The following is an 11284-nucleotide window of genomic DNA, read 5'->3' as shown; positions in this document are numbered from 1 at the left end:
AAGTTTTCAGAGTTGTGGGACCACAGTCAGAACATACTTTTTCTCTTTTCTGTAGTCTGTTGAACCTTTCATTTTTCGCTGAACAGTTATTTTTCATAGCAGATATGTTAACTTGCCATGTCGAGAAATGAACCGCTGCAGCCCATCATTACAAATTAATACTTCAGCTGGTGGCTGCTTCTACAAATTGGAATTTCTAAAAACAGCATCAGCTTCCTCATTCGTAATCCCTTAACTTCTCTTGTTGTGAGAGTTACTGCAAGGCTGATTTAAGAGTTAACAGTTCATATGAAATTTTGGCAATAATGGCACGCTTTGCCAACTGTGGAAAATACACAGCAGACAAAATAAAAACCGAGGCAGTCCAGATTCAAACTTTCTCGGCCAACAGTGTGCATAACCAAGAACATACTAAAACTGTAGCCAAACCTCAATGCAGTTCACGTTTTGTAGCTGGATGATGTCAATACTCCATATTCTGCCCCTAACCGTGCAAGGACATATTTGGCTAGATAAAATGGCTTTTAAGACATAAAAAAAATATATATATATATTGGATTTAGGTGAGCTCAAAGGTATTAATGTTAAATTATTACTGCATCCTGGAATAAAATGCATTTTAAATGGTCACAGATTAATTAAAAATCAGACTCAGTTTAATTATTTTTATTAACTTTCTTTTAAAAGATATAAATATAACCTTAAAAAACTAATGAAAAAAATATTAAGCAAAAGTATCAATGAAACTACAGCCAATAGCCAATAGGCATACGGTAATGATATGCATTTAAAAAAAAAAAAAAAAAACATCTCTCCGTCAGCAAGGAACTACACAAGTTAATGCAGGCAGTCAAAACACACACGTTCAAAGTAAATCAATTACTTTGGAAAAGATAAAAAAAAAAAAAAAAAGTAAAAGTGCTTTTAATAAGAGAGAGTTTCCCAGCAAGTGGAGGCATGCGTCTCATATTCACTGTTCCGGCATACCTCTCATAATCCAGTGACCTAGTTTACAAGAGGAGAGTGTTCAACTCTGAGTGGAACAATTGTTAGTGTTGAACTACAAGAAGCCACTAAAGAATGAGCGCGCGTCTTTAAATTATATATTCAAACGTACCAAATATTACAGCTGGTGAACTATCAAAGTACTTATGCAGCACCAGCCCAGGATTGTACCACAGGTCATCTTCTACCAGCTGTTCTGTCTTTGATGGAGAATAGATTTCAGCAGTTTTTGTCTGACCAATCATTTACTGTAGGAAAGCTAAACTGAGGTTCTTAGCTTTACCAGCCAGCATATACAGGCTCTCCATCACAGGGGATCCCATAATGTCGACCTTGCGGTCGCGCCTTGCGTAATAATGGCGCTCGGGCTAGAGTCAGCTCTTCATCTGTGTCCTTCCGTCGACGCACCACTATAAAAATCATGAAGAGTAAAGCCACTAGCAAAGGAAAGGAGGAAAAACACAAATGTCACAACAAATTATAATCTGACGTTGGGCATATTAGAAACACACAAAGAATGCACTGGTACACAAGCATGATTCTTATTTTGCGTCATTATGTCTTGTTTTTGGAATAATGTAGTCTCAGTGTAATGGCATAAACCTAATCATTTCCACTGACCAAAAACATGCTTTTGTTTCTATGAAGTCTAAAGACCAAATGACTTTTATCAAGTCTCTCTGAAATTCACAGTGTCACATATCACTGACTAAACCTAACTAGATTACTACACTAACAGAAGAATATTTGGTAATGAAATTTGTTGAGAAGTTTCTTCAAAAAACTCACTGCACATAATTGCACTCACATGTGATACATAAATGTAACCCCAAAGGGTTTATAAATGGTTTTGCACTTGTACCAGCACTGTTACTTACCTCCACCTCCAATAACTAACAGAGCAATGGTGACAGGAGCCAATTCACAAATGTCCCCTGCTTTGCGGAAGAAGGTCTCCATGCAGTAGCCTGGAGCCAAGCTGCCTTCTGGACAAAAGGCGTCACTTGGACACAGAATGGGGTTCACATCTGGACTCTTGAGGAAATAATAACATGAAAAACACGTTGACATCTCTCAAAACGAAAAGGAGCGTGGAAGCGTGGCGCAACACTTACAGGGCAATAATGATTTTCTGGGCACACATTGCATCTCTCCTGGCCCCAGTGGATCTGGAAGAAGCCACTGCCACAGATTTGACACATGGTCTGATGTGGAGCTTTGTGCATGCCTGTGAAAAAACAGATATCACCTGGATGAATATTCATGCTTTGCTTTTTCTGGAGTGAACTGCATCAAATACTGAAGCAAATGGCTATTTACAGCTGTGCAGCTTTACATTTACCTGGTCGACAGGGAGTGCAGTCTTTAGCAGAAGTCAGCAGAGCCTCTGTTCCTCCTGGACACATCTGGCACTCTGTACAACCAGAGGTGCTGTAAGAGAGTGAGTTATATGTCTGAGAGTGTTGACCAACAAAAATTCAGATTTAGTCTAAAGCCATAGCAGCAGTTGAATGGTTTGATGGACTTTGCCACATCTGGAGAAAAGGTTTGGAAAATAATACACATCTCTGACAAACAACATCAATATGTTGTACAAACAATGTCAACATCTCCCCACCAAATTAGGAAGTAGTTGGAAACTTATAAAATGTGCACAGTGGCTTGGACACTCAATAAAACTAAGGATGATGCCAGCTGTCCATGAGCCAACATAATATTATTAGCCAGTGAAAACAAGCTATAGAGCTGTTGTGGCAGAAGCCCAAGAACCTGCTCGTGGACACTGGCAGTGAAATTGGCAAGGCCAGGAACTCATCACATGTTAACTAAATAGATTGGTGCTTTTGATGGCACTGTAACAAAAGTTTAGTTGTGGGTTGAGTTTGGTGAGGCCATGGAGAAGAGTTTTTATTTGGCTTCAAAGAGTTTATCATGGTTTGAAAACAAAAAGCTGAAATCAACACTCCTCCAGGATGCCGAGAGGAAGCCTGCGTGGCACAAGGAATATTCTGGAGTAATGAGAAACCCTAAACAGCCTTGAAAATCCAATATATTTTTGTAAAAGCCAACGAAACATGATCACACATGCCAATGAAATTCTATGCCCACTCCTGATGACTCAAAGTAGGCCCTGTGTGTGTGTGTGTGTGTGTGTGTGTGTGTGTGCGTGTGTGCATTTCTGCTGCCAAAGAGAACCATGGGGTTGAACCATGTGATGTATGATCCGGATTATTAAATAAGCAAACTTCTAAAAACACAGATATAGTTGAGATTTTCAGCCACACTGTTCTGAACTACAAACAGGGAATCTTGGTGATATTTAAATGCAACTTACTTGCAAAAACTTCCAAGTGAACATGGTGTGCATGAAGTGGAACTCAGCTGTGATGAGAAGAAGCCTGAAAGCAAAATCTAACTCAATACATGTAATTCATGTTTCTCTGCCTACGATAACATTTATTTATAACTGGTTTTGGTCGAGGAACAAAAAAAAACAAAACATCATACGACAACACACCTGGTGAACAACTTGTGCAACTGTCTCCTCCAGTATTATTGCTGAAGGATCCATGAGGACACGGTAGACATAATGGACTCCCAGTGAAACTGCAGATGTAGGAGGACAATAGAAAATAGTCTAACTACTGAAGCCAACGGTAAAGAATGAAGAAAATGTTGAATTTGTACATGCTATCTGCGTCTGTACTTTGTGTAGGATCCCTGGCTGCAGGGCAGACACTGCTCTTGTCCAGCAAGCGGCTGATAGAAACCTCTGGCACACGGCAGACAGGCTCCAGGAAACAGACACAGCCCGGGGTCAGAACAGCACTCACACAGCAGGGTGGCTGGGGAGGGGTACAGAACAATTTCTGAACCTTTTCTTAAACATCTCATTCTTCCACTCTTCCATCCACGAAAAAAAGAGCCGAAAAGCTGCCATTAGTCACATGACACTGACACTGACTCACTGTTGTCGAATTGCGTTCCTGGCGCACAAGGCTCACAAGTAGATGTGTTGAATTCAGCGCAGCCTGGGGTTGTGCTGCTGAAAATCATGGGAGTTGGAGTCTGGTCAGGACTGGTCACATTCTCAATGAGAGTGGTGTTCATCACGGCAGGAGTGAGTGTGGTCTGGCTCACCACAGGGCCTGGACGAGAGGGACTCTGGATGTTTAATCTGACATTTTGCACTGCAGGAATACATACAGCTGCAATGCGAACGGTCATTCAATTCACTGACAACTTCCAATCAATAGTAGCTGATCTCATTGGTTGTATTAGCAGCTTTGGAGATTTAGAAATTGTATTTATACCCCTATTTCCATATCGAGACATACACAATAGTCCTTTTTGGAAATGGTTGATCTAAATAAATCCAAAGTGAAATCATTCCACATCTCTGAAATGTACTAAGCATGAAGTCAGTCTCTAAAACAAACAGAAAGTAAAACTTTCTCCTCAAAATCTTAAGCGCAACATTCACCCAGGGGAGAGTGAGGGGTGTGTGTGAGTGTGTGTGGTGGTGGGGGGAGGAGTGCAACATAAGTAAATCAGTAAAACTGTGTATATTGTGGGAGTAATCACATTAGACATGGTCTTAAATGCTGTCTTAATAGTAGCCATCCCACTCAAGAAATGCAATTATTTAGGTTGAGGGTCATGTGATTGCTCTGGTTGAGTAACACTTTTTTCACAAACTGTTGAGCGGCTGAAAGAAATGCTGTAATCCTGTTTAAGATCCTAATTCATAAAAGTTGGAAAGGTAAAGGCATCAAGGTCTACAAATGAAGTTCTTCTGGAGAGATTAAGAATAAGAATTAAGTTTATTATGAGGTGTGGTAGCAAAAAAAGAAAGAAGATTTTGTGAAATAGATGTAAATTCCTTTGGAATATCCTGACAAATATCCTAGAAAAGGTCTCCCACAACTGTCACAGTGTGTCCACTGACACAATAAGAATTTGCACCAGCCTCCACAAGCTATGCAACGATTTCAGTGAATGTTATTGTTGATCTGTAATAGTTTGGCTGAAAACCAAAACCAATTCCGCTCGTATCTCTACTCATAGTTCTGTGGTTTTGTTGATTTCAGTAACACTTCTCCTGGCCGGTAGAAGTAGAGCAGAGACCTTACCGATGAAACAAGCGGCGGTGATGGCAGCCAGAAGTCTGCGACCCTCCATCCTCCAGATCTTATCGAACTGCAGCATCTCCTCCCTGCCGGCAGGCCCAGCCGCCCTGGTTTGCACAGAGGACGCGGCCGGCGGTGTATCCAGCGGGACTAGTCCTCTCATCAGCGTCATATGACAAAATACACATCATGTGATTGTGTATTAGTGGTAAAAACTCAGCCGGAGTCAGACTGATCTCTGGTTGTTTCACGGAGCAGCCAGCAGGGACGCCACTGATCTTTGCACAGTCAAAAAGGTGAGCCGGGCCCGTTTTGAAATGTTCATTTATTGTCTTTTAGTTATCATTCAGTTTGATATTCAAATGTTTAACTGTGTCAGGACAATGGACTATGGAGAAGTTGGTGGTGAAGTTGTGTGCTGGCTTACAGTAGTTCTCTTTTGAAAAATGACTCATTGGTCATTATCTTGATGATGGACCAATGAGAAACAATAAAGTAATCAGTGACATTTTGAACAGTAACTCCTTACTAAAACACACAAGCTCTACACAGAAATAACACCCACATTGTTTTGCAGAAGAGAAATTTTTTACATAAGTCACAAGTTGATGTACTTCCTGTTTCATACCAAGCAAACGCAGGTGCACGGAAAATCCCAGCATTTCCATATATCATATGTAGTGTACTACTAACACTAATTCTATAAACAGAGTGCAAAAGGCACGAACTTCAAATGTTTGTGAAACAATTATGATTATAAATGAATTCATCCATGGAGATAAATCACAATCACAGTGACTGATTATGCAATTTTAATGCACAAATATGTCACATTACCAGGGTAACAAAAGATGTAACAAACTATTGCGTTTCTGTGTTTCTGAACTGGCAGCAGATTCTTTGGTGATCTGTCTTATCTAAAATTGGACAGTCAGGCCTGTGGAACATGTTGCACATGTTCATGTCTTGAGTGTTTCCCTCTGAGAAACTTCATATGGAGCATCCTTCTGGATATGACGCTCTAAACTCAGTTCCAGCTCCTCCCAGCTCGTCTCCTTCAAGCTTTTCTGGCAAAACAAGAAACGGAGCAACAAATTATTATTTTCATGCTGCTTGAATAAAGAAGAAGAAGAACAACAACAAAAAATCCAAACAGAGACAAAGCTACAGAGAGGTCAGTTTTTTTTTCTTATGGATTTTATACTTACTTCATTGTGCGTCCCGGTGTTTGTCACAGTGCATACGGCTGTTTGCTCTGAGGTTTTGGCCTTGCTTTCACTGCGCCTCAGTCTTTGGCGCTCTTGCTGTTTCTCTTCAAGCTTCTTCTGCAGGGCCAAAAGTGTCTCATCTTGAGTCACTGTCTGCTGAAACCCTAGCCTGGATTTCTTTTCCTCTTTCCTGCAACACACCAAAAATTCATGTCTGTGTGATATTGATGTTTTTGTATGCTGGTCTTCTGATGTCCACATTTCCCCACTGCTATAATTAAGTCAGAGCCAAACATTTTCCTGACCTGATGGCCGCAGCTTGTGCCAGTGCTCTCCTGTGGAGGTCGATGGTATCCATCTGCTCCAACAACAGCTGCTTCTTGTTCAGTCTAACCTCCAGGATGTGCTCTCGTTTCTCCTGCTGCTCTGTTTGCTGGGCTGCCTTCAAAAGGGCCAATCTTTCTTTTAGCTCAGCCAGGGACATCTCTCCCAGCAGTTCATGTCCTGCAATCTGACATGGGACAGCAGGGTAATTGACTTAGATACTGGGACTGAAGTTATGTGCAACAACAGATGAGACCCTTTTTCTTTCACTCACCTCCGTGTCGTCAAAATTCTTTACTCTAATGTGAGGAAGGGACTCAAGGGTGCGGATTTCACAGATTATCTCAAATTTTCTGCTTAGTTCTGCCTGAGCTTCCTCTAGTGCTTGACGCAGGAGCTTTTGACTCTGCTCTGAGACTTCGCTCACTGTGAAATTAGAAAAGAATTGACAAGAATTGGTTAAAAAGCAAATAAAAAAACAAAATTATATTGCAAGGGGTATCAAACAATAACGCGTACCTATGCTTTGTTTGAATTTTTGCAACCTCTCTTTAGCCATTTTTGAGTTCTTGTGCCCTTCTGCAACTTGTTGCACCATGTCCCTCATGTCTTTTTCCTCCTGCAATCTTTTCTTTGCATATTGCCTCATTAGCTCTGCTGTCTACAATACACAACAAAGCAACCATAAAAAACAAATTTTTCAAACATGATTTTTAATTCTTTTACAATCACTTTTTTGAAGGATGTTTGTAGAGAACAAAGATGCTTCATGTAATTTAGCACACTGTGCAATTTCTCTAAATGTCTTCCCTTCACTTGTTGAGTGATCTCTATCTACCTCTGTTTTTTTCAGCTGAGCAGTCTTCTGGTTTCGTTCCATTATGCGTGTGCGGGCCATAGCTGCCTCCTCATAACTGATGCGTCCCTCCAGACGCCTGCACTCAATTTTGGCCAACTCCTCCTGAACATCCCTCTCATGCATCTCTCTCTGCCATTGTAGGAAAGAAGAGGGCTCACGTGCCCCTTGTATCAAACGCTCCATTCTGTGGGTGACACACACACATACACAGATCACAGATGTCTTCTTATTTTATATACACACACACATATAGCAGTTGTCACACACAGTCACATCAAACACTCACAATGAATCAAAGGCCATCACATTCACACCATTTTCCTGTTTCCTGTCCTGCGGAAGATAATCATCATACTGAAACATGTGATCTCTCAAAAATAGGTCAAGGAGAGGCAGGAAAACACTGTACCTCTGCAGCTCCTCTTCTACCTGACGGTCATATAGTGCCCCCTGCCTCAGGATAGCTGCACTGTTCAGCTTGATGGGCCAGTTGTTGGTCTAAGAGCATTAGCAAAATGAATCCATATAAGTGGGTATTAAAATTGAACACATAGACATTATTACATTATTATAATATACTGAACACAAAAATGAAATAATTATGTTGCACCTTTTTCCGGGATGGAACTCCCAAGGAATGAAAAGAATTGAATTTGAGCTTTGAATCCAAGTCTTCCTTAATCTGGGACATCACTTTCTGGAATGCAAACGTTTTTCAGATGCAACTGTTTTTACAAATGGCTGGGTGTGTTAAATTCAGAGACGTGAAGTCAGAAAAAAAAATAACAAAACTCTCAGAAAATTGTCTTTACCTTGGTGTGTTCAGACTTCTGTGGATTTACGCATCTGAACTGCTTCATATTAGCCTCATACAGCAGCTCCTGGAGTGAAAAACAGGCAGGAAGTCATTTAAATAACATGCAACTAGCATGGTGTATGTACCAATAAAAATACAGTAATATTGGTTCAGTATTTTTTTAAGAATGTTTGTGCCAGCTATTAAAAATGCACAGGTCTGCCAGACCTCTCTTTGGTTGTTGTTGGTATTGTGTACAGTATATTTTTGCCTCTTAGATGTCAAAGCATTTTCCTGATGATAACTATAAATGCAGACCTTATACCTCAGCCTTTCGGTGGTTCTTCTGTCTTATCTCCTCTATGAGCTGCATCTCCTTTGGAGCCCTGTATGTAGTTTTCGGTACCTAAAAACAAAAGCCTTGTGAATGGTCGCAGTTATGGAATTTACAGGACAATAACCTGGTCTATACTCCCTACAAGGATATTTGTAGAAAGAAACAGAGGGCAGAATATATGTTAACTTACTGTGTGGCAATGCTTAAAGATAGTGCAGCACACAACTGACCGGTTTACATTTTTCTTGCTGAGGGATAAATACAGGCATAGGAAGAGATCGAGGTTTAGGTTTGGTGAGAAGGAACTCCTCAGGCTTAGTGGTTTTGATTGGAGCTTTCTTGACCTGACTCCCATGAGATATTCTGACAGCAAGCTGGTCTATGAGAATTGCAATCTCAGGGTGCCATCTAAAGGAGAAGGACGCATATGCTCTTATTTCTTGTCTTCATAGCTAATGTAAAGTTCTGAACATCTGAGAAGGATTTTACCTTAGCAGGGGGCCTATCCACTGTTTCTCCACATATTCAGCATCATAGATCTTATTCCACTCTTCTTGTATCCATGTTGTGAGGTTGGTAAAGAAGAATTTAAGGAACTACACCAAAACAAAACAAAACTTACACAGAAATCAGTACATTTTTGATTTTGGATTCACACAGGGATGTGCTCATAAAAATCTAGTTTCTTACTGTGTGCATCTTCTTGGTGTCCAGAGATTTAACAATGTTGCTAAAGCTCTGAAGCCCAATGTCATCAAGGACAAAGGTGGCAAGATAAGAGATAACTGAAGAAACAACAAATTTGGATTAACATATCAGTGGTCATCTTGATTTACTCAGAGGAAAATGCCAATACATGGTTGTTTGCTTTGTGAACTTACGGACAAACTGGTTGCGATCACCTCTGCGTAAGCTTTTCCCATACTGTCCATAGAAGACACTGACAACTACATCCAGTAAGTTTTTGTGCTCAATGCATCCAGAGACCACATCAAGTATGAAATCCTTGTTCTCAGCTTCCATGTTCTTCAACAAATAACATTAATAATATGAAGATTTATGTAGGAACAAGAAATATCTGGACCCTGACTTGAATTAACCTACCTGCAAAGCTTTTGAAGCATCTTCAATGAAGTCGTCCAAACACTGTCTGCCAGCAGTGAACTTATCGAGCAACTCAATGGCCTCTCTGACAAGTGATCCATGGTTTGATGCCATCTTATATCGACCTGCAGGTGGCTGGTGGAGACTGATAACTGTGGCGAGAGAGCAGAAAAGCCCACATACGCACAACTACAGTTATTAAGAAAAAACGTCTAAAGGAATACTTTAGTTCTACCTGAGACAAACCAATGTGCTTTCTATTTAAACTAATGACATTCATAGTAAGTTCGTCCGGAATTCACAGAGCAGCCTGTTGGCAACTCGAACCGTTGCTATGTTCAGTCGTTGCTTAGCAACAGACAGGCATAAACATAAACGTATCCACGCCAAATACCTGTTAAATGAGTAACACTTTACAAATGCAAAGATTATGAACACATGCGGCTTAAACCTTAGGTGTTTATTATTATTATTATTATTATTATTTTTACTGTTTTTCTTTTTTTTTTTTTTTTTTAACTTATTCATGGTTTTAATCTGATGGTTTAACAGTCTGACATCCTGTTCCTTTGTTGACTGCCATAACAATAACAATGACGTAGTACATTGCGCTGCCTTCACAATTGTTGGAAATACTGAACTCGAGAGATCATCAAGCCAACGTGTACAAATAAGTGAAGTGCGACGACATTAAAACGAATTTTGTGAACATAATAAGTGCGACAAATGACAGAAAAGTAAATAATTTTACCCCAGGGTTAGTGGAGAAAATCTGAGATTAGTCGCTAGATCACATGCAAACTGGAGTTTTACAGTTTTACATCATCTGAGTTCCTGCATTAATCTGATTACCATAATCTGATTTGTGAGCCAGTAAACGATTTCATTAGTTTCACATCTTGATGTCACAAATTTTGTCTTGAAAGAAAACTTTCAAAAAAGCAGAGTGGATGAGAATTCCCTTGAGGAAAAGAGATACGTGGAAATCAAAATCAGTTATTAACTTGCTGAGCTCAACTGTGATGTAGTTGAGATTTAGGAAGTAGGCCTTGAATTGCAATAGATTTATCAATTGTTTCAGGCGTCTCAATAATGATCTGTGAAGTTAATTGTATTAAGATTGCATGTACTTGTTTCAAAGTGACAAAGAACAACTTCATAGTTTAATATTCTTAATCTAAGATTAAAGTATGCATGGATGAGCAGGATTGTAAAACATCACATAAACGCTGATAGCCAAACAAGGTCCAATATACCCAAGGTGTAGAAAAAGCCAACCAGTACGAGGCGTATACTCTAGTTCAGAAGGAGACATACTAAATCTATTGGAATCAAAATATCAAATTTGATCCTCATGAAATCAAAATTTTACATTGAGGGGGATGGGGTTTAGGGTTAGTCAACGTATTTTTGTGTAAAAACCATAACAGTTATGAATTATTATTCAAAATAGAATATTCGATACGTAAACATCCAAAAAGGGATATTAAGAAATAGCTGTAAAAAAAAAAATACAAACGC

At 39.8% G+C, this 11284-nt stretch overlaps 2 protein-coding genes across 2 annotated transcripts; both read right to left on the bottom strand.

Moving 5' to 3' along the window:
* Nucleotides 1-815: 815 nt before the first annotated feature.
* Nucleotides 816-5404, bottom strand: LOC115035904 (multiple epidermal growth factor-like domains protein 9). Its single transcript, XM_029493949.1, has 9 exons — nt 5139-5404; nt 3975-4154; nt 3713-3851; nt 3524-3612; nt 3341-3404; nt 2348-2436; nt 2121-2233; nt 1884-2040; nt 816-1442 (listed from the first exon to the last, which is right to left on the bottom strand). The coding sequence occupies exons 1-9, from the start codon at nt 5305-5307 to the stop codon at nt 1285-1287; spliced, it is 1158 nt and encodes a 385-aa protein (XP_029349809.1). The 5' UTR covers nt 5308-5404; the 3' UTR covers nt 816-1284.
* Nucleotides 5405-5556: 152 nt separating this feature from the next.
* On the bottom strand, nt 5557-9877 carry cfap99 (cilia and flagella associated protein 99). The gene is made up of 15 exons (XM_029493948.1): nt 9764-9877; nt 9541-9685; nt 9350-9444; nt 9149-9255; nt 8890-9067; nt 8648-8728; nt 8339-8407; nt 8137-8223; nt 7936-8024; nt 7506-7710; nt 7187-7328; nt 6942-7093; nt 6649-6854; nt 6344-6533; nt 5557-6202 (listed from the first exon to the last, which is right to left on the bottom strand). The coding sequence occupies exons 1-15, from the start codon at nt 9875-9877 to the stop codon at nt 6095-6097; spliced, it is 1968 nt and encodes a 655-aa protein (XP_029349808.1). The 3' UTR covers nt 5557-6094.
* Between the last annotated feature and the right edge of the window lie 1407 nt (nt 9878-11284).

This window comes from Echeneis naucrates, chromosome 22, assembly GCF_900963305.1.
Source record: "Echeneis naucrates chromosome 22, fEcheNa1.1, whole genome shotgun sequence".
Taxonomy (NCBI): domain Eukaryota; kingdom Metazoa; phylum Chordata; class Actinopteri; order Carangiformes; family Echeneidae; genus Echeneis; species Echeneis naucrates.
The sequence above is the reverse complement of the archived record's forward strand: the minus strand, read 5'-3'. Positions and strand labels throughout refer to the sequence as shown.